Below are 25,341 nucleotides of genomic sequence, written 5' to 3' on the forward strand. Positions count from 1 at the left end.
GCTAAAAAAACACCCTTTGTCGCTACTCCTCTTTTCGAAAACACTCTCCTTAAAGCCACAGCCAGCATTGGAATACTTGGCGTTGACATATCGAACGACGTTCAGTTTCGCGGTCACTTGGAGGGAAAGGCAAAATTAGCCTCCAAAAAGCTCGGTGTGCTCAGCAGGGCGAGACGGTACTTCACTCCGGGCCACCGCTTGCAACTATATAAAGCGCAAATTCGGCCCCACATGGAGTACTGTTCCCACCTTTGGGCGGGTGCTCCCCAGTACCAGCTTCTTCCACTTGACCGTATTCAACGAAGAGCGGTTCGAATCGTTGACGACCAAAATCTCTCCAAGCGGCTTGATCCTTTGGCGTTGCGTAGAGATGTGGGGTCTCTCTGCATCTTCTACCGCATTTACCATGGAGAGTGTTCAGAGGAGTTGTTCGGATTAATACCTGCAGCTGAGTTTCATCATCGGACGTCGAGGCAGAATACGAAATTCCACCCGTATCACCTCGACGTCCGCCGTTCCACAACTGCGCGTTTTTCCAGGCAGTTTTTGCCGCGCACCACCACTCTGTGGAACCAGCTGCCAACTGAAGTATTTCCGAACCAATTCGACTTAGGGTCCTTCAAGAAAAGAGCGTACCAATTCTTAAAAGGCCGGCAACGCACTCGCGAGCCCTCTGGCATTGAGGGTGTCCATGGGCGGCGGTATCACTTAACATCAGGTGAGCCTCCTGCCCGTTTGCCCCCTGTTCTATAAAAAAAAAAAAAAAAATATTAGAATTAATATGTATGTGTAAATTAATATGTACAATTTGTTCAAATAATATTATATATGTTTATATCAAATGTATAATTGGTAACATGAAGTTACAAAGCTTGTGAGTCATCGGCTTTTTTAGTTTTTGTCTAATATATTCACTTCAATTAAATATGGATGAATAGAAAATTATAACAAATTTAAAAGTTTAGTCTCTGGCAGTGTACCGTTAATGCTGGCAGCATTTACTTGCTGTATTGCTATACTTATTCGTTGAGCGAGGAAAACACCAGATCTGGAGTCACGGGTTCTATCTAGTAGCCAACTTATATCTTTAATGAACGCCTATGCACTCGAACACAACGGGCTAAGAGTCTCCAACTCCAAAGGGAACAAAATACATTTTCAAATAATTTAACTGGTTTACTCTTAGTATTGTCTTTTATTAACATAACTTTTACACATTTATATACCAACTCCGGGGAAATAAATACAGATAATACAACATTTTCTACAGCTGTGATACTTTTTTGACATTCAACACCTTTTGTCTTCAGTCACCGTGGCCACGCACGCTGTAAAGCACGCGAAACGTCGGTTAAATTTAAAATTATGTTTAAATAATTATAAGTTTACAATAATACAGAACTTCAATCCGTTAAAAAAGTGTTTTCCTTTAAATGGTTAACTCTTTAGGTGCTTGTAAGTCAACCTGTAGATATCCTCTATTTGTGTAACGTTGAAATGATTTTCTTAGACGATTACAGTCGTTAGTGGTGTTATTTTAAACCCATCAAGATCACGGCCTCTAGTTGTATCAAGCTGTACTCATTTTGTCTGCACTTAAATAGATTTGTATCTTTGTCATACAATAATTTTCAAATAGCTTTCTTGTTTTTCAAGAAATTAAAGATATCAGGTCATGTGAAAAGATTCTAATTTGATATGTTTTTATTAATTTTTTAAAGGTTTTTTTTATATCTTTGAAGACAAAGACAACCTTCACAAGGAGTTGGCACTATATGAAGAAGAGGGCAAAAATAAACATTATTTCCTTTATATTTTTTATTATTAAGAGCCTATGTATACATTTATTTATATACGTAACAGTGAACACTTATTATCAATATTAAAAAAAGACCATGAAGTAAACTTTGATACTGTTTCGTTTAACAAATATAAAAAGCTTCCTGTCCTGACTGATCTGTCATCTATAAAATAATTACCCATCAAAGGAGACATGTCAACACTCAACACACTAATAAGCGGTCATCAACGTCCATCAATTTGTCAAAATTTTTGACAGATGTCACGCCCGAATTAAGCACCAGTTTGCTCATTAATTAATTTATGGTGGCTGTCAGCTGTCATTCAATTAGTTGAATTTTTGAACATCTTAATTTCATCGTATGTTTCCTTAAAATGCTTGTGCGTGGAATTGTTATCCTTGAGGTCGTGGGTTTGGGCCCAGGCTGTGCATGAATGGACTTCTATGTGCAATTTTCCTTTCAAAGGAAGAAAGACTTCATGCCATAGACAGAAAACTTAACGGCGTGTGTCAGGCACGAGACTGATGAGCTACTAGCCCATTAAAAACAAAAACGAAGCAGACATAGATCAAATAAACGTGAGGCCATGATAAAAGGTTATAGCGCCACTGGGTTTTGTGTTAACAAGTACATGTCTTCATAAACCTTCATATATATATATTCCATATATATTTCTAGCGAAATGTCGCTGTTTCGTTTCTGTTCGCCCGTTTTATACAATACAATAGTATTCGTGGGGAAACGGGAAAGTAAAATATCATTGACAATCAAATGTATCATTGTGGTAAATTTACTCAAATTATAATAAGCCCAGAGACTAATTCTGTCATTATTTTACCTGAATGTTTAAATACATATTCAAAGAATAATTTAACTAATACGGGTTATTTCCTTAATGTACAGCAGATCGTGTTAGTAGGTATATACTAATTGAAATAACACGCGAAAATACTACAACCCAGCTAATTCCGCTAATACACTTGACCCGAAATGATAACTTCCAAAAATATTCTAAGTGCCAAAGATACCACTTACTTACTGTGCATAGATGCTATCTTTTTAGGATTGCGGATATAATTATAGCAATTTAACTACGCAAGTGCACAGTGTGTATGCTTGATTACGATACATGTACTAGGAATTCTGACATCTCGAATAGTGCCAATGTTTATAATTCATCCCGTACGTTGGCACGCTGCGCGTGTCTTCTTAGAACGGGGCGAATAAGTCAAAGGAATTTGCGTTTTTTTCTCTTTGATTTTGAAGTGATTCAGCCATAGACAATTTACAAAGCGAGCCAATTTTTTCATTTATCTCTTTTTATAGTGTAGTTGTTTTTTCATAAATAAGAGAGAAATATGTACTTCAAAATTTGGTCGTAAATTTTGGAGTAGTTATGGGTTACTACTGTCCTAGCGAATTTCTCTTGCTCTGGGGTGTGCATACTTTTCAACAATGGCTATTAAAATGGTTAATGAAACAAATTTATCATTTTAATCTCATATGTCAGATAAAAAACTCACTTTAAAATATTACTTTATTGGGTTTTCCACTCACACACTGTGGAAATCTCTTTTTTATAGTACAGGGGACAATCGGGCAGGACGCTCTCCTGATGTTAAGTGATACCGCTGCCCATGGACACTCAAAGTCAGAGAGCTCGCGAGTGTGTTGCCGGCCTCTTTTCTTCACCAACACTGCCTTTTGTCCAAATATATTAATTAGTTGTTTTAATTGTACTACCTTCTCTCTTTACTCTTGATACTTAACCCACTGCAATCAGACATTTGTCGCAGACTAATATTTGCATTACGTGATCTTGAGTAATGAGCCAGCTAATATATTATAATATTTTATGTATCGTTAAATTTAACGCCCCGTCAATTACACAACTGGCTTTTACCGTTAACGAGTTGCTAAAAACAAGATACAAGCCACAGATAATTTCCAGCGCTTTTCTAGTCTGTGGTTTTTAGCAATTTTAAAGCAAACAATAAAAACGTATAGAAAGGTAAAACAATGATTTCAAATACATAACTAAGAAACAGAGGAAAGATCTGAAACTGTATTGCAAGTAATAACATTAATACTTGTGTAGGCAGCTAGTCTCTCCCATTTGACATTTTAATTATTTAAGCTACTTGTGATTATTTCTACATAACACCTACAATTTTATTAATAAACTTCTGTTGCACAAGAATATTTTCCGTTTCGACATAGGACATCAGATGTTTTTGAGGTTATACTTCTTTTGGCGCGATGGAGAAAAATGATGAGAGTAAATTTTTACGATGCGCGCGCACACCAACACCCGAATTTAGGTGTTTGTGTGCGCGCGGTTCGTAAAGTTAGGTCTAGATGGCATGGAAATCGATAACTGTGTTCAAGATGTATATTCTAGTATATTTATATTTAGAACACGTGTTTCGTAACAGTAAAATTAAACAATGTGAATAAATAAATATTATTTTGGTGTTTTTAAATCAATTTCATATACGACGGTGATAGTATTTACTCATAATTTATTTATTTATATAAAGTCTTTTTGGTTAATTTTAATATTTATCGTTAATCACTACTGCATTTTAGTTATTTTTTTTCCAAACGCCAAAGAAGTATACCTTCTGACGCGTGAACGTAAGTACACACAGTATTTTTTTATATTTAATTACACTTTGTTACCATAATATGCATATTGAAAAAAAAAAAAACAAAAATAAGCAGGATACATTAGTTACTAAGCAACGGGCGGCCTTATCGCTAACAAGCGATTTCTTCCAACCCTAATATGGAACAATAAAAAAAGAAACACCTACAGAAGGCAAAGTACAAGAATTGCATAAATAATTAACAAAAAGAAACATATTATGTATGTATAATTTGAATCGTCACCAGATTGTAACATAACACAGAAAATTATATATGATGTGAGTTTAATAAAAATATACTATTAAGAAACACGACAATTGCTCTGGGAAGCATTTAATAATCGTATAATTAATCAATAAACTGAAGGTTTCAGTTCAATGTCTTCGAGTTAATTTAATTGACACTCTCTAAGTGGATCGCTTCTCTATTTTTGTTTTATTTGTTACGACTAATTTTATCTTAAGCTTTCGTCGACCTTGAGTGTCTAATAAATTCAGTGTGACTAACCACAGACAGTTAAATATAACAATAGACTACAGCCAGCGAATCTGAACCCTGAAGTTCAGCTTTCAAACTTCTGTACTTGGCTTAACACTTTTTTGTTTATTATTTTACTACGCGAATTAAGAAAAAAAAAAATTATAAAAATGTATGTAAGTTAAAAGGGTCAGCAAATACAGGGCTTTTATTATTATTACTTGCCTCAACATACTCTGCATGATAGACAGATGCATTGCATCGATACGCCTTTTTGTCGATGTTCCTTTTTTCGACCGAATTTAAATTTATTTGTATGTTTTTTTTTTATTTTTTATAGTTCACATTGGGAAGTACTTATTTACACTGCAAGAAACATAATTTAATACTATTTACGACGATACGACCTTTTCGTTTTTGAGCGATCTCAGGTAACCAAGTTAGGAAAAAATAACATAAGATATACAATTATATAGACAAAGAATTGAGAAAAAAATATACATATAGAGAATGAAAAAGGACACATGATTAACAATTTTAATATCATTTAACATAAACAAGAGGATATATACAAATGAAAAGTTACAAAATCTTGTACTTGATTAGAAAATTATAAATATAATTATATCTTTTGTACTGTTATTTGAAATATTCGTCATACGCCATTGCCTACGATTATGTAACGTTTAATAATATTGGAAAACATTTTCAAGAGCGAAGATAAACTAAAAACACTTGATCGGACATTTTCAATGTTACTTTTTTTAGGTAATGTTTGTTTATCGTATTGCAACTGTGTAATCTTCTTTGACCTTTAAGAGGCGTTACTAATCAAAATTTTACATTCAGTTCCTATAAATTATCATGATGATAAATAATAATTTTTCAGACTTGATATACAGCGAGAAGCCTATAGTCTATGATTTCTGATCCGATCCGATCCGATTCCGATCCGATTCCGATCTATATATATATGATTCCTGCCGTATAACTGCCTGCCTGGCTAATCTGGTTATATTTTTCAGATATTATTGTTATTATTCTTGAAAGATTCTATAATATTAATTGAAAAATAAAAAAACCGACCTAAAGTTTTGAATTTATTAGTTTAAAAAAAAAGTGAATTTTCCGGTCTGTTTGTTTTAGGCCCCTAATTTATTTATTTGAGTAATTATCTATGGAGCAAGGATTTTGCACTGCTGGCACCGTTTGTACGTGTCTTTACTACATGTAACCAAATTATCAAAGCTGTTTGTATCGGCTCGTTATTAAATTTATGTGTTATACGCTTTTCTAATTTTAGCCTCAATAGATAGATGTGCGACTCATGTTATAATTAAAAAAATATATATCTGAGAATCACTTCAAAGATACTGAATTATAACTTGAATTATTTGTAATATATATCTTGTATTTGTCATGTATCTTTTGATTCCTTATTGACACATTATTTTTAATAAATAAGTCAGCGTCTAACGATCGGCATTTGTTGATGATGGAGATTGCCCTATCATCATCTTATCATCATCATATCTCATCAGTTGGAGGCCCTTCCGAGCTACAGCTAAACTTTCGGGTAGGTACATACTTTTTTAATGTTTCCCTATTTAAAAAAAATATTTGCTACTACGTCATTTCGTCGTTTGTTGTCATGAAATCGCAATTTTAATTTAAAATTTAAAACTATCTTTTTAATTTAAAGGCATATAATTTTTTGTTGAACATTTTAGATTTGTTTTTCAATAGTAAAAATGTATGTATATAATTGTGTAATAAATAATTTAAACATGTCGGTAGGTAAGCGATTCCTTTTACTCATTCGGTAAATACGATGTAAATTCACATAAACCCTATTTACATACTGTGTCACTGTGTTTAACTGAGTCATAAAACGTGACTTCTATACAATATGTAAAATCCCAAGAAGGATTTGAACCAGAATTACAAATCTATTTGAACGTAGATTTAACTAGAGTAATTCAAATTTATTATTATATATTTAATATAATTATCGTTATGATTACAATGATCATGAAACAGATAGAAATCTGATATTTAAATTTTTATTTTATACAATGTATAACATCAATCGATATTATAAACTGTATAAAAAACAAATCAAATAAAAAAATATCGGTGATCTGTCTTGATTATTGTGAAGTACCAATTCATTTTTGATTTTTTTCTCACTTTATGAGTTTCTTAAAATACTTGAAATAATTTAGAACGTATATAGTATTCTACAAACACAAATAATTTATCTTTACTAAATATTATAAAAAATATGCGGGATAATTTAATGAAACCTCCTGAGAATATGTTGAGACCTTCCTTCAATAAGTATGTTTTGGAACGAGGATAGAACATGAGAAACTAGAGCTGAAGTTACATAATACACACATAAACATTGCTTGATCGCAGTCATAAAATTATACACCTTGGAATTACAAATGATACAATCACTATTTAGCATTTATTACCTATGACTATGTAAGCTACATTGAAAATTCGTAACATATGTACAATATATAAAACGTAATTTATTTTATTTGTAAGTTTTTTTATTAAATTTAAAGTTAGCGTTTTATTTATATTGTCTATCTTTGACCCAAAAATTTAATTTTTCTGTACACTTTAGATATCACAAGCATCTCATCATCCCATTTGTTCTTCCTTACCGTCCCATCAGAAATCGCATTTTAGCCAAACCACTCCAGATTAAGCATTGTGATAAACGAGATCCGTAATTGCTCAGTTTGAGGTCAATTATTATGGTTCGGTTCTTTTAATTTATTATTTTTATGTGTCATTAAAAATTGTATATTTTATTTTGCTTGCTAAGTATGTATCAGTGTGCCGAGCGTTGGCAAGCTTTAATATATAAATAAAAAATGTATTTAATTTAATATTTTTCTCGTCACAATTGCCCTTCTTTTTATTTAATTATTTAAAACTGCCAAAATATGTTCTATATATAAATGGGTTTATAATTAAATAATACTGGTATAAGGAATAACAACAACATGTCAATCACGACCACGTTGTCATGATTGACATGATATTGGCCTGTTTACCTGCTTGCGGTGATTATCAATTTTGAGATGGCGCGTTCGAACTTTAGCACAAAAAAAATCTTTCTAAGTGCTCGTAGAAAGTAACATATCTCGACCCATGTTTTTTCTATCATTATGGGTCCAAAATTGAAGCAGTGTAGCAATCACAGCTACTATTTGTTTACAGAAATGAAATGAAAATTGAATGAAACAGATTTAGAAATGTGTCAGGCCCGAACTTATTTGCGAACATGTTATAAGTCACGTACGATTTTCCATGTTTTATTATTAACAATATACTCAACAATTGTGTCATTGATATTGGTTTTGCTATAAATCCGTGATGACATCACAGCAGGAAAACATCTTCAATTGACAGGAAGGGCTCATGACATTAACTGTCATCTGTCATATGTCATCAGTTGATCCCAATCAGTCAAGTTCAAGCCTTCAAATATTAATTTTATGAGTTTTATAAATAAATCGTTCAACTACCCGAACTCCCACGATCGGCAACTTCTGCATGTATGTCTAAAGTGTATTGCATTTTGACATACGGGAGTCTCGGTAGGACTGTATCTAACTTTTATATCTTCTTCCTGGTATTCATCGTTACTGAAGGTCATGCCTGTTTTGAAAAGCATTAACCGATAAGTAAACTTGCTGCCTTTACACCTCTCTATCTCCATCTTGTCTTTGTACATTAGGGATATAATTGTTTTTATTTGGTCAGACCGACGGATAGGCGCTCGACCAGAACTTCTCCTGCCAGTGCCCCTCCATTACTAACTTGTCGACTATTCGGCTCAATATGGCCAAAGTAGCTAAGCATCTGTTTGTAAATAATACGACATTTGTCAACCCTGAAATAACTGGAGCGATTTAGTTGTTCTTTTTGTATAATGTCCACGCTATGAAATCTACGTTGTGCGACTCATAAATATATCTAAAACCTTAAACATTAAAAAGAAAACTTTTTTGTATACAAGTAGGCAAGGCAGAAAGCTCACTGGACAAGTCATACAGTTGTCAATAAACTAAGAAATCTGAAGTTGCATTTAGAATAATTCTTTAGCGTAGAAGATGTCTAAATAGAAGTGCTGGAACAACGGACATTAATCAAATAACTAAATCTCTAATCATAAATTTGTTTTTATTAATGCAAGGCGAATACTTTTAAATGAAACGTAAAAAATATTAAACCTTTTAAACATTTCAGTAACTCAATATTGTTCTAATAAGATAATTTTTAAGTGTGTTTTTTACATTTTTGGGTTGTTAAAAAATTGTCTTCTGTTTACCGCCCACTGTTGTCTTTTTTGACTATTGTAATATACAATCAATTATTATATATATAAACGTAATATAAATTTATATTTTTGTTGTTTCTTTTTAAAAGTTATTCTGTTTTTTGAGTTGTGTAACTATTAAAGAAAAAATAATTGCTTATTTTTATCTAATATTTCTTCTGTTTCTAGCAAACTGGTGTAATTTTTCATTATTTTAATATACAAATAATTAATAAGCATAATATATAATTGTAGTAGTATATTTTCTAATGTCGGTGAATGTTACGTTTTATTGAAATGTTATGTTTTTTTTTGGTTTCAGGACTCCAATTATAAAGCATTAGTATAAAGATGAAAATATTGTACTAGGCTGGTATAATTAGAAAGTGATGACTCGGGAGAGAAAATCAGAAACGGATTAGCACCAATGTTCCACGTTCATTGCATGCACCGTTTAAGTACTGGTGACAAGATAATCCCGTTGACTCACAACCAAGTGTCACTTGTTATTATTAACTTTCATTTGTATACCTTTTTTGGTTGGAGAATATATAGAACTGTGTATATTTGTCATATGTGTAATTCATATACGCATATGACATGTGGTTGCGTTTGTTCTTTAACGCATTAAAATTAATTAAAACATTTACCCCGATGTCATTCAGTGGGAACTAAATTTTTCGTAAAATTAGAAATAAAGAAAAAAATAAAATACGTTAATTTTGGAACATAAGATTATCATGGTATCACTTATTCCATGTCATTAAATTTGAACCTGTAGGCATCCATACTCATCGGCAAAGATAACAGAGGGTGTAGGCCGAGAGAATAAGACGGCGTAAAAAACTCTCGGTACTCTTTTAAAAAAGCAAATCATCAAACAATACTTATGTTAAAACAAATATGGCTTATTAATTAGAAGTACCTGCCCAGTACTAGTCCCAGGCCCTTTTATCAACAAGATAATCGCTAACATTATAGTAAGCCTTTTTAGACAGATTTTTTTAAATACATTTCTTACATTTATTTAAAGGCAGATATAAAAGTGTATCTGGGATTTTATTAGAATATCATCAACTCATCAACTATTACCCACTTACCAACATATTGAACATTGTGCTATTCTATCCCATAGAGACTGCTTAAATATCCCGAAGAAAAAGCTAAGTACTTAATAAAACTAAAATATGTTCTAATTGTTCGTTATCTTTGATATTTAAATTTCGAATCAGCGAAAATAAAAATTATACCGAAGTTTTGTTAATATATGAATTAGTAGATTCAAAATGTTTAATATGGAAGTTCACAAGTTAAAAACTCTTGTACAGAAATGATTTTAAAACCAATAATTCAATATTAAATAAATATGTATGGATGTTGCTATTCCAAGAATACATCGGTTACGAAGGCCGGCTGAGTAACACTCAAAAATACCTCTTATTACAATACACAACTAGTTATTTATTAACAGTTACTATTGGCAGCTGTAATAATACATAAGAATATGCAATGGTTGCGAAATCAGCTATTCTCGCAACATATAAAAACGATAGGGTGTGTGAATTCCGCGTTGGTACTATGTAACTTCCAATCCACCGATTCCAAATTTTTGTATTCAGATACGTTGTAGTTCTCTTAATATATCGCTGATCATGTCATATTGGTTTCCCCGTACTCAATATGAAGTCGGGACCGCTTGCTGGCTCTCCCGATGTTAAGTGATATCGCCCATGACCCATTGCCAAGGCCCGCAAGTGAACATTTTAAGAATAAGTACAATCTTTTCTTGAAAAACCCTTAGTTTAATTGGTTTGGATATACTTCAGTGGGCAGCTGGTTCCTCATAGTGGAGTTTCGTATTATGACGACGTATGGGGAAACTCAGCTGTAGGCAGAAGAATATCCATAGTAGATGGAAAAGAAGAAGAGAATACCGATGCAGGTTTATTTTGATTAAGTAAGCTTTTTCATTGGCCTTAGATTGAATCTTTGATCTAAAGGCTACTGATCTACCGTATTTGACAAACGTTTATATATGATCAATCGCGGTACATGCAAGGGTTGGTTATATAAAGAAATATCCATTTGTTCACGGGTTTGAACGCACGACTTCAAGATAGCTATGACCAAGGTTATGATATATTATACAAATCTTTACAGAGTGTAAACAATCCGACAGTGTTTAACATTTAAAACCGATCGGGTTTCATCAATATACTTACATTACGCGTAAATGTTTACACAAGGCCCTTAAAATGTTATTCATTAGATTGAAGATATATATACCTAATTTCTGCGTCAGAACGAAAATCGATGTAAGTTATTCGGATATATCAGTACAAATTCTCATATCAATTGTAGTCGAAACTATTGGAACATACAGAGTACGCTGCTTGTATCATGATTTATATTCCCAAATACAATTTTTTTATTTTTGTACACACAAATATACAGTATTTAGAATATTTTTAGCTTAGTAATAATAATTATACATGGATAGAGAGAAATCTTAAATTCAAAAGGTTTGTTTCCTGTGGCACTTTTAATGCTTACTGTACGAAACTTATTCGCTGAGCTTGGAAAACTCTAGCTCTGGGGTCACCGATATTTACCAAAGGTTTTTTTATAGAACAGGGGGCAAACGGGCAGGAGGCTCACCTGATGTTAAGTGATACCGCCGCCCATGGACACTCTCAATGCCAGAGGGCTCGCGAGTGCGTTGCTGGACTTTTAAGTTGGAAGAACAACTTATATTTATTTTGAGCTTGTTCTTCCTTCCCAAATTCACTTCGTCATCAGCGACGATTCAAGTTAATCATTGTGGTTTAAATGTTTCTTTGATTTTTGTACAACCTTGCGAAATGAAGAATACGACTAAAAAAACCTGTATTACCATGTAGTAATCAACAACTGTCATAATTGCTGAAACAATTTAATTAAAGCTGAATCTGTAAAAGTTTATTTTAGTCAAATCACCTGCGTTTTTTGGATATACTTTAAAAATTTTAAACACACTTTGGTTCTATTTAAGACAAGGTAATGATCTAGTTAAATAAATTCTCGATGTTCTTGAGTAGTTTTCGGCGAATTCTTTTATACTCTTGATTCAAAATATAATTTACGAGCACTGTCGTGAATTATATCATCATAAAGTACGGAACAAAGTCAGGATTTCACGTCAAACTAATAAACCGTATAATTATATTTATTTAAAATGAACAGATAGCGAGTGTTCCCGAATAAAAAGCCACTAGTCGGACTTGCTAAGGGAGTGTTTAAGTATTACGTCACACAATTTTTTGGAGATTCTTGCCCCCCCCCCCCCCCCTCAAGTAATGAGCAGTAACGTTTTTCTGCACCCAATAGTAAAGCATTTCGATACCACTCAGTGACTTATTATACCTAAAACTTACCAATCAAATGGTGTATGGGAGAGTCGAAAATAATATTAACAATAACGCATTATTAATATTTTAAAATTTAATGATAATTTTATAACAATCACTTAATTGTATTAAAATGTAGTAAAAATTGGTATACATACGTAAGCCCTAAAAAACATAAATGCTATGCACATAATTCATTGTTATATATAAATAATAATTATAGAAAGACACTCGATGAGCAATAGTTAATACCCGGTAATAGCTTATACCCGGTGATTTTTCTGATAGAAAGTTCCGTTCGTTTGGTTGAAATTGGATTTGGGATCGGCCAAACTATAATCGGTGCGATCGACAGCTCAAATGAGTGACGTGCCAATAATAACTTACCTGGAACTGTGAATGTTTGGCGTAAACTGAGTCTTGATTTTTGACTTTCGCACCGAGGAAATATTTAATCAATGAATAATTAATAATAATATTTACGGACATAGTCGGCAATATTTTCCAAATTACTTCTGCCAAAACCAACCTAGGAGTTCAGGCATCTCTCGTACGATAGTATTGTCTTTTATTAACATAACTTTTACACATTTAAAGAAAAAACTTTTTTACGGATTATAGTTATGTATTATTGTATTTAAACTTATAATTATTTAGACATAATTTTAAATTTAAACCGACGTTTCGCGTGCTTTACAGCGTGCGTGGTCACGGTGACTGAAAACAAAGGTGTTAAATGTCAAAAAGTATTACAGCTGCAGAAAATGTTGTGTTATCTGTATTTATTTCCCCGGAGTTGGTATCGACTAAAAGATGTAGGGTTTTTGCAGAAATTGCTCACGGTGTCCTCCATTTTCGCGGATTGTTTATTTTGAGATTTTAATTTGGATATTATTGGATCCCAGGTGTTTGATAATTTTAGTCTCTCGTACGAATTCTTGGCGATTTTAATGGATTAATCACAGCTTATCCGGAGCTGGATATATTCGGTAGTGGGCTGATCGGTTTTCGAGAGAGCATTGTTGGGTGCCCTCTCGAGCCTAATTCGCTGTTTTGCCGATGATTTTGCATTCTGCTTTAAGTAACAAAAAAAATCTGGTAATTTTATTTTGTTTTATTGTGTACTTATCTCATGTTATATAATATGTTTTATTTTCTATTTTCATCTAATAAATAAATATACGATCCGATACGATACGATAGCCTGCCTATTTTGATATTAGGTTCGTGTTGGTGTAGCACAGTGAATAATAAAACGTTTCATTCATTATATAGCAAAGAAAGAAGATAATATTAAAACGCTATCACTCTTATCAAAAAATGGGGCCATCTCATATTCGTCAATAAGAAGTTTGATATAACAATAGAAGCTGCTATGATTAAAGATACACTATAAGCTGGATAATCATAAATGCTTTAAAGACCAAATCCACTTCTGTCTCATCTCGGATATGGAAGCCAAATATGAACGTCAATAATCACGTTTTTAAATATAAAGAAAAATGTTTATTAAAAATAAATTAGTGAAATTCAAAAATCGGTCCACTGCATTTTGACGTAGGCTGATCGATAAAGTTTTACGATCCTTCCTGTTCTGAACCAGGTCGATTCAACTTCGCTGCAACAAATAATTGGAACGATATATTTAATGTGAAGGGAATGTGGGTCATCCCTTGACCTATTGACAATTTATTTTGATCCATTGCTGTTATTAAAACTTTATATTACGAACATAATATTATTTTGGTAAGGTAGCTGAAAATATGAAGAGAAGTGATAGCTTAAGCCTCTATTAGACGGGTTGAGTTTAGATTACGGTTGTGCACTGGACAACCAAGAGAAAGAAGGAGAGGGCGCCCCAAGAGAAGGTGGACAGAAAAATTGAAGCGGTTACAGGAAGCGAATAAAAAAAGAAACCCATGGACAGCGTCAAATAGAAAAAGTTGGAGGTCTTTACCCGCGAACAGTTCCGATCGACGGTACCAAATTTAACTAAGATGTAGGATATAAAACATGTATAAAATAATAAATAAAATAATGTATACAATGTGAAAAATATAAGCTGTATGTATCTAACATGAAAAAGTAAAAATTAAAAATAAATTAGTTGTTAATTAATTAATTACTATTAATTGCAGCAGGCTTATGATGGCAGAGGTCGTTTTATTCTCTGGTTGGAGGTCTGTTTATTATATTGAAATAAGCTTGTAAAAAATTGTTTTATCTAAATAACAGATGAGGGTATATTTTTCTAATCCCGGCTCTTAGACTATTATGTCAACTGGATTATATCTGCAACGATGTTTTGATAAATACCCAACTTCTAAGCAAATAATTTTACAGTATGTGTTTTTGCTTCAAAACAAGTCTGGATATCATTTTAATAGTCAATATAAAAATAATAATTATCGAACAGTTGAATCGTTCATCCAAAAGAATTCCAAGGTTCCAAATAAAATGCTTAAAATTGCATAGCAGTGACCGATTAATGAGATGGTGGTTTGATAAATCGTCTCCAAGAATCGCCAACTGGTTGAGACGGTCAGAGGATTGCTTATATTACAAAATGCTTTTTTGCCTTTTCATTATATTAGTATATATTTGAATTATTACAAATGATTATAGTATTTTAAACAATACATATTTAGGTTTTAAATTACTGTCCTTATTTTTTCACAAAATTATGAATATGTATGTAATTTAATAGATTTTTTTTCCTTCACTCACAGTGGTTGCCTAGAAGAGATTGCTCAAAAGTGATAAGACCAGTTGCTTTCCTTTTCATTTAAATTCAATTCAATTTTTAAATTGTACTATAACGAAGTGTTAATAAATAAACAAAAATAAATAAATATTTTTAAGTGAACGGGAATGGACTATTCTCGAAGTAGACATGGGGAGAAATTGGCTTTGCCAAAAATTGGAAAACCATCTTTTGTATAACAATTAAGGTTTTTAATAATTTTACAAAAATATGAAAACAAACAAGAGTTTTTAAAAATGGACTTAAATTATTATTTTATTTTTGGAAAAAGAATATTATTCTATTAGTGATTATTTGCATAGAAATTGTAAGCAATATTAATTTAATAAACTTATAAATATACTTTAATAATGTGAAGAGTGACTATAATTTTATATCTTTGTAAAATTCCTTTTAAGACATATTTGCACGAAATTAAGTGTTTCAGAAAATGCGAACTTAGATTATACAACGATAAAATTTTTGCAACATATTCTTGCAAATACATTATTATCATTAACACAAATTTAAATATGTTGCCACACTGGAGTTAGTGCATATGAATTATCGCAGAATAAATAATTTAATTAAAAAAAAAATTTTTGAATTATATCTTGCTATTGGCCTTAAGGGCCTTTGGCGAGGTTGAGTTTGGGAGCTTGACCTCGACTCAGACCTTGGCTTGGGCCGCCCTTCAATCGCCCCAAGGGCAGGACGTAAGGTCAAATCAGGCGCCAGAGAAGGCGGTTCTTTACTCTTGTCTAAATAGGAAAATATTAATAAATAATCTAATGTTGGCTTTGGAAAGTAATCAATGGACTAGTGGATATTTCAATATAAATGTTGGGGTTTCCCCTATATAATAGAATTGATAGTTCAACCGTATACCCCCCCCCCCCCGCTTTAGTCTCTCTAGGTACGTCCCACTTTAAAAATCAGCATTAGGAGATACATGGAAGAGCAAGAAGGAAGCGTTCTGTATTGGTTAGAATACGCAAGAATATTTATCATTTGATTGGTTATTGAAATATTGAATTTACTATTTCTTTTTATTTCTGTTATCTTAATAATAATACGTATATAATATACATTTATTCATAATAAGTAAGCGGTCTCAGTGGTTTTCGACTTTATACTAGCTTTATAGTTAAAAACTAAAGTTATTTAAAGTGTCAATACATTAATTTGTACAGTTCATGGTTTGTTTGCACGCCCAATTATTATTTGACAAATATGAAAACGCTATATTTAGCCATTTAATCGAGGTAAATACTTTTCCTTTAGTAGAAAAGTGTTTCTATAATTTATTATAGGAAAAGGATTATATATAAAATATTTGTAATGAATAAAGTCAAAACTACTGGAGTAATTGCAAAGATCACCATTAAAGCCTTTCTCCCTGAGTAACATTGTTTTATTTCCGAAATAATAAAAGTAAATTCCATATTACGCCGGGCTGTTTCCATTATAGTCAACATCATAAATTGTGAAAGAATTTAATTCTAAGCCGGAATTGATTTATAGTATCTCGACTTTGTATAACATGTGGCCACTATCATTGTGTAATATATTGTCTTCCATATGACATAATAAACGTGTTTTGTAAGTGTACTATATATAAAAAGGTTACATTAAATAGAATCAGTGATTATTCTTCCACATCTTACTGTTTTCAATGGAGGACTTGCATAAGCGGTCCAAAACGTAACTGACAGTCTAACGAGAACTGCGTTTTCAAAAAGCCGTTTTTAATTGGAATGTCGTTGTTGGCCTTATGGGCCTTTACAGCTCAGTTCTCGCTGTTTTGTTTAACGAAGCTCGGAAGGAATGAGCATGATCTCGCGATGAGTCCAAGGGCGTCTCCTGCGAGACTCGGAGTACGCCTTGAGGCTTCGCGTGGTGGTCAATCGCCTGAAGGGTAGAACGGAAGCTCACTGGAGTGAGCAAAGTGCAAAGTAATGCGGGCCCGGCATAATATAATTAAACATATATTGTTGCTGTCCTGATTTATTGGCGTTGTTAGCAATTTCTTACAAATAACAGTGCGTAAAAAATATAAACAAAAAGACATGCCTCCTCAAAATCATTATTGCAACAATAGGTTTTCTTTTATACAATTCACACACATCCATAGATAATGTTTATTGTGTATTTTATTGTGGTTTGTCTGCATATAGACTAAAGTAGTCGAGTACTAACGGGGTCGAGAACGTATAGCTATCTGTGGCTACGTGACTTATCAGTATATCTATAGTTTAAGCGATTTTGCTTAGTGTTGTTGCATACATTAAAGTTTTTTATCTGTATAAATGCATGAAAAAAAATGAAAACCTCCAAACACAGACAAAAAATGTGGAGAACTAGATGTGGCTTAAACTTAACGGCCTTTTATTAGAAGAAAAAAAAACAGGCTACTTATTTAAGTGTTTATTATCTATTTTATATTTCTATGTAGTTATGATTTATAAAAGATTTATGTTGAAATGAGCAAGAATATATAATACACAAACAAATTTATCGTTAATTTTTATGATATTGTAACAGTAGAATTTGATATGTAATATAAATTTATGATTAATAGAAATTTGAATACAGCTGTTAACACAATTTACCTCTCGTCGGAAACAATTTAAATGAAATACACAGACACGTGCATCATACATATGTACAATACATATTCGAAGAGCTATACCCAGGCATATTTGCATTACATTTAAGATTCTGCGTAGAAACCGGCTCCATTTCTGTCATTCATAATATGTAAATGCTTCGAATTGGGTATGTATTATATTCAGGAATATTGTAATATGTTTTTGGTAATTTTAAATTATGTTTCAGATTCAAGGAAGCGTTGGTATGTGTTGCGTAACAAACACGTTTGCGACACAAAAGAATCGTCTATTTTGCGTGAAGATCTTTGTTTTTTAAGCTGTGGTCAAGCATGAACGGCGAATGAAGAGCGAGTGAAGAGTTTTTTTATTGAATATTGAATGGTATTTTGCAAGCTCTTATATTTCACGACTCTATTTTTGTTAGATATTAAAATAATCGGAATACTTCAATTATTTGTCGTTTCTAGAAGATTGATATGGCAGCCTCTTGCAAAACGTCTTCTAGAAAGCAGTTTTACAGAAACGTTGTGTAAAAGAAAAAATTTGGCGATTAAAAAGAGTGGGCGGAGAGTTTATTGCCAGTTCTATCCTTCCGTTCTACACCCTCGATTTTAGAACTGGCAGTAAATGTATAGTTAGAATCATTCAATGTATATTTCTTTTTTGACGTTCATGAGTGTACATTATGTTACCTACAAGTTTAAATGATTCTTGATTTTCGCTCTCGAAACTCCAAGTGATTTCAGGAATATTTTCTTGTTTAAGCGATAAAAGTAGTTTTATTTCAGGGATATGAACTCCAAACGGCCATTTAAAAATTGGTTTTGGCTAATCAAGGGGTGCACAGAAAATACTAAAGTACAAAAGTAATTATCACTATATTACAATAGGAAGAGAAACAATCGTTGTCTGTCAAGTGGACATTAAAACAGCTGAAGCAGAAATATCAATAGGTCGATTAAATCGTTAGAATCACAAATCGTGCGTGTCGTTCGAAAATAACAGACCACCTCAGTGCGCGTGGGCAGAGATATTACTAGTATTTGCCGGTCTAATTTCGTATATAAAATTCTGCTATTGAAAGTAGTCTGTATACATAAAATGTTCAAATGAATGTAACCAGGGAAGTTTAGTGGGTATTGCTAAGTCTTCTCGCTGAATCTGACAGAGGTCTTCAATCATAGGAGTCATAGACTAAGATTAAGTCATAGTCTAAGTAGAGAAAAAGCTGATAGTGTTTACTATTAATTTTTGGTGGGTATTTATTTTTTAAAATATTAAATCAATATAATATGAGCGTTAAATTCAACCGTTTTCAGCGTTATGATTTTTTATCATAATTAATTTGAGAGAAAACTATCGCCAGTGAAATAATTTATCATTTTGCTTTTAGTACCTACATAACCCAGTGATGCCAACTCCTACAGAATCTACCCCCTAAGACCAACTTCAAAAACCCTTGATATCAATATTGATTATAATCGCTTGAGTTATTATTTGAAAGAAAACAGCGTGTCTAAACCGACATATTTTAGACACCAAAAGAGGCCGATCACCTACTTGCCAGTTGGAAATGATTGGAAAATGATCATGGAACACATTCAGAAGTCTGAGGCCAGACCCGTAAATATAACCATCTTATAACAATTGAAGGACAGTCTACTTAACGCGCATTGTCTATACATTTACCGACAATTATTTCGGCACAAGATCTATATACAATAGAATAAACAGAGGCGTGATTTAATTGTATTGAAGATAATACAGTATAAACATAGATACTAAAATATATCAATATACTATTATATATCAATATACAATATACTAGGTCTAGAATGGAAACAAATGTATAATTACTAATCCATATATGTTAAGGGAGTCTATTAATGTTTATGACTATTGTTTTATTTACTAACCATACTATAGGACTAAATGCCAAACCAGAAACGCTACTGCTAATATGCTGTTTTGCTGGTAACTTTTTTATTTTATTTTGATTAAAATTACTGTATATTACTGCTTTAATTGTCATACAATTTAGATAAATTAGTTTGTAACATACTTTAATAAATAAATCAATGCTGTGATGAATTATGAATTATAATTATTATCAATTATAAAAGGAACGAGTGCAGTGTTAGCCTAGTAGCTCCAGCATGCGACTCTCATACCTAAGGTCGTAGGTTCGATCCCAGGCTGTGCACCAATGGACTTTCTTTCTATGTACGCATTTAACATTTGCTCGAACGGTGAAGGAAAACATCATAAGGAAACCGACACGTCTCAGACCCAAAAGTCAACGACGTGTGTCAGGCACTGGAGGCTGATCACCTACTTGCCTATTAGATTTTAAAATTGATCATGAAACAGATTCAGAAAACTGAGGCCAAAACCTAAAGAGGTTGTAGTGCCACTGATTTATTTATTTTTATAAAAATGACGATCGTTAAATACTCTAGTTTTCTATAAAATATGAAATTTGTTGTCAAAACATATTGATACAAATTGTATGCCTGCGAGTGTATTTTATCATTTTACACATTTCATATATTTGTTCCAACGATTGTTTATTTCTCACGCTGAAATATCTATTAGCACTTTTTAAATTGGTTCTAAAATCTTTCTTAAACATCTGATTTATACCTCGTTTAAATTTCGTTTTAAATTTCAATATCACTACTTAAGGATAGTTTTTAAAATAAAAGATTTGTTTTATGTTAATATAATTTCGTTCCCACATAATCTATTTTGTCTAGTTTCGTAGAAACACACATTTTAATTTAATGTTATTTTTATACCTCATTAGCAAAAAATATTTGGTGTTTTAATAAAATATAACAGGGCCTTAGAGTTAATTAGATTTTTATGGTTCTTTCGGTGGATTTAATTTGTGTAGAACCGCTTTGGCAGTCTGTGTGTGTGTAGTCTGGCCGAGGTCACACTGAGATGCCAGTTTATTGTAATAAATGAATGTACTACTAAAAGTGTTCAAAAGAAAATTACTATACTTTTAATTGAATTTTAATTATGACGATTTCGTATGTATGTAATTATTTTAATTTAATTGACAAAATCCAACACACAAACACACAGTATTTACAATATTCATAACGTACAAGAAAATAATAAGTGAAATTTCAAATGTACCAAACATTTGAATTATTTTTGGTGTGGCTGGCACGAGCCCTGTGGTCACCGGTACTATCTGCCTAGCTCTATTATATATGTTTCGAGTTGAATATCGGCTATGAAAAGTAGAATCCTATAAACATTCAAGAGCTTACCTTGCACGAGAATAGTGCGTTCTGCCAGGTAGCTTTGTTTTCACTGAAGAAATAGCAGCTATGGCCCAATCTGATGAACATTGGCGGGCAGACATACGACATTCTTGTGGAATTCTTGCCTTCGACACCATTGCCTGAAATTATATACACGATTAATTAAGAGCACTCATTGTAGGTTATATCTAAGTATGTGATGTTTGAACTAAGAACAATAAATATGCATTTATCCTTTATAATTTCAATGGTTGACTCTATTTAAAAAATAACAATATACATTCCGCGTCACAGAAAAAACACAAAGCCATCTCTAACTTTTGTCTAATTTCATATTGATTTAATCATGGCGAGTATAATGGAGTAATACTGTTTGCTGTTCATAAGTTGGGCTATTTATTTATATATTATGTACGTATATTAAATGTCAAAATTCCGTAGTTCATAGGTTTACAGTGTCCCTGTAAAACGACGCCTTTGATGGCCGATCTAATTTGGTTTTATTTTTATTATTTATATAGAACAGGGGGCAAACGGGCAGGAGGCTCATCAGATTCATTAATGAATTATTATTATAAAATAGCCTGAAATTAATTATGCCAGCTGCTAAATGCTAAGCCAAAACATTTACATTAGTAAACTATGGGTTCTATGATTCTATAGTCTAATAAATGTGGATTACTCTGTGTATTTCATTGAAATTTGTAAAATAATAAATCAGAAATCGAAAACCAATTAAAGCTTTATGCCTGTGTATAATAATAATAATAATCATAATCAGCCTCTATATTTAGCCTATTTCTGGACATAGGCCTCCTCCATTTTCTATGTTAACTACGTTTGCGTGTTTAGTAAATATAAAATTTTCACATTTATAAGCCTCTTTTTTTCGCATTTACGAACAGCGCTATATGGCTGTAGGCAAACTCAGTGGACGGGTCAACAACCTGCCGAAACTTATGTCAAATATTTGAATTTAGAATCGACCATTGCCTCTTTATTAGTCTGTTGTCTTTGTTGCTTAAGGGCTAGCGCGCACTGGTGACTTTTGTCACCGTGACTGTTTCGTCACTCACATCATGTCTATGAGTATGTATGGAGGAGCGCGCACGTTACGACGTTACAATTGGGTGACACGGGCTTGTCCGCCGGTCGGCGGACAAGCCCGTGACGAAACTGTCGCCGCGCCGGTAGGTTTTTATAGCAGCGCGCGCACGGGCAACAAAATTGTCACTCAACACGTAGTTCTTCCGCCATTTGCATTCGGACCGTCGTCTTTAGCGCACGCAAAATGGCGTCAACGTCTACGCAAAACGTGAAAGTGCATGAAGAGGATATCGATAATGATAATGACAATCTCATGTTTGTATTTTCGTATGTCAACGCAGGTCCTAAGTTGCGAAGTAATTCATCAAAACTTCTAACACACATTCGAAAATACCCAAAAAATTTCTTTGGATGTTCCCGAAGTTTATGAAACATGGTTAAAATTCTTTTCGCTTTTTTTCTCTTTTGAGTTTCCTTATAAGCTCACAGATGACGACCGAGACCGTCGAAATCCAAATGAAGCTTTAAAAAAAAATTGTCACTGTCACCTTTCGTGAGCGCACCTCGCTTTGGAGGCGTGACGTGACAGCGACAAAAACTTTTTTGTCATGTTGACAAAAGTCACCAGTGCGCGCTAGCTCTAAGGCGGCTACTACTACGGCGTTAAGTCAGTTGGGATGCCAAGTTCCAAAGTGTTCTTATTTCAAATTTTTAAAGTAAGTTTTTGGTCTTCCCTCTGTGTTTAGTCTACGTTCTAAATAGTATGAGGATTAAAAGAGACATGAAAATCTCTCTTAGCCTTTATGCTTAAATAACAATAAATATTTCAAAATTATTTATAATAAATTATTATTAGACGATTATTATATAATTATTTGTAAATTTATATGCGACCAGTTAGATAAAAAAATATTTTAAACGCTAACAAAACTGCTATCGAAAATGGTATTAAATTAAGTTTATTGTTTTATTACTATAAATCCTAATATTAAAAATAGGTGCGGAATATTTTATGTTGATTCTCCGGTCAAGGATAAACTATCAATTGACATTTCTATATCATACCATTCACGTGTATAAAGAATGTTAATCATCAGAAGCTTTGCTAGCGTAGTTACAATTTGATATTTTTCTAAGAGAATCTAAACGGGCCATTGACAGCTACTTAAATCTCGAATTGGGTAATACACGGTATCTTAAATCAAATAAACGTTAACCAAATGAATTTTTGTGCCATACCTCACATCAGCCAATCTAAAACCTACTCATGCCTTCCTAAGTAACATATATAATTTTTAATATAAAAATTTCAATTGTTCACTCAAGAAACTTAAATGATAGGGATAGGAAGAAATCACTAGGAAATTGTAAGTAAATTTTCAACACGTGGCGTGGGCGCCATGTTGGGAAACACTGCATTGGAGTGTAAGGACAAGAAAGGTGAATCCCGTAGATCGAAATCGCATTCAAATTTGACATACGATAGACCTTCAGTTCAAATGATGTAGCAATCGAGTAATAATATTATTTTTAGAACTTGCCCGCAGCGACATTATCTAGTTATAGTCGTAAGGAGGTTAAAAAAATTATATAGATTGAAAAAGAAGCTAAAGCTTTATGTTAAAGTCAAACTTTTAAGTTATATCTTATAGCATGGAATGTAGACTTGCCTTTATACAGATACGATAAGCTATGATAATTTATTTTATTATGATTCTTCTATGACAATCGCTAAGCTACTAATGCCGAGATCTATAGAGCGCGCTTTGACTTAGCTCAAACTTTACTAACGAAAAACTTAGCTTAGTGTACACTTAGCATAAACTATGATTTGGTATTTATAGACATTTTAACGGTAAGATTAAGGTAAGCACAAGCTAAGACAGAAAATGACAAAATACAAAGTGATGTTTCATTTCACGGAATACCTTCTTTATTATTCTTTAAAAAAGTATAACAATAACAAATATTTAAACGTCTAAAACGATACACATTTATTGATATCTATTTATTTTATTATTGCAATGACTAGAATTTTACAAGTTTACCTTTAGAAAAATTATTTAAAAGTTAAATGACATAATTACAGAGATGACAATAATTTTTTGTTATGTAGAACGGATCGCATTGTTATGACAACTTGTATTTACAATTAAAAATTTTCAATCGCTTTTTCACTTTTGCTGTTTTTGTTTGTGTGAGCTGTTACAAATGTTTAATTATACTTAAAACAACGACTGGCTTTGACTTGGACCTGGACCTAGCTTTATCGAAAGTGACATAATGGAGAATATAGAGAGAGAGTTCTATCTTTAATAGAAAACATTGAAAGGGTGGGAACTGCAGCCGATATGAATCCCCGAATATCAAAAGTATATGTTCGGAACGAACACAACCAAAATGAAGCTAGGACTACGGTCAAAATTGACAAATACCAGTAATATAAATATTGCTTATGCTGTACTGCATAATATAGGTATAGAGAGATGGGATGCTTATGACGATGGCGATCTTGCTGATCAGACACCAGAAGTTGAAGAACACAAAAACAATGAAATATATCCTACCGGTCTAGCATTCCGGCAATCCGTGATTGCCCAATTTAACTACGTTTTTGGTAATAAAGAAAATCAAACAAAACTTATTGTATTTTTAATCATTTATTTTCCGATTCTTTTTTTAACTGTAAAGCTTCTAATGATAATTTATTTTTTTGTTGAAGAATCTATTTCTAACTGATTTTTTAATTTTAAATGTTCCATTTCTATCTCATATTTTCTTTTGTTGTTGTCCAACTCTTGCCACAGCAATTTTTTTTAAGGTCCTCAAATGAAGGTTTATTTTTTCTGCTTGCTGATTCACTTTTAGTGGTGACTATAACACTGGTTTCCGTCAACCCAGCTTCTTCAGTCCAGTTGCGGCTTGTTCCCGGCTGATTAACATATTTAAATGTGGCATCTATAGTGGACGCTCTTGCCCTCTTTGGTCTCCAGCTTTCACTATTA

At 32.6% G+C, this 25,341-nt stretch overlaps 1 protein-coding gene across 1 annotated transcript in view; it reads right to left on the reverse strand.

Annotated features, from left to right (window-relative positions):
* Positions 1–25,341, reverse strand: part of LOC110997869 — a 107,325-nt gene that overhangs the window by 20,484 nt on the left and 61,500 nt on the right. The window contains exon 3 of the mRNA XM_022266225.2: positions 21,296–21,429. Coding sequence (XP_022121917.2) covers positions 21,296–21,429 — 134 coding nt within the window. The remainder of the gene's footprint in view (positions 1–21,295; positions 21,430–25,341) is intronic.

This window comes from Pieris rapae, chromosome 19, assembly GCF_905147795.1.
Source record: "Pieris rapae chromosome 19, ilPieRapa1.1, whole genome shotgun sequence".
Taxonomy (NCBI): Eukaryota; Metazoa; Arthropoda; class Insecta; order Lepidoptera; family Pieridae; genus Pieris; species Pieris rapae.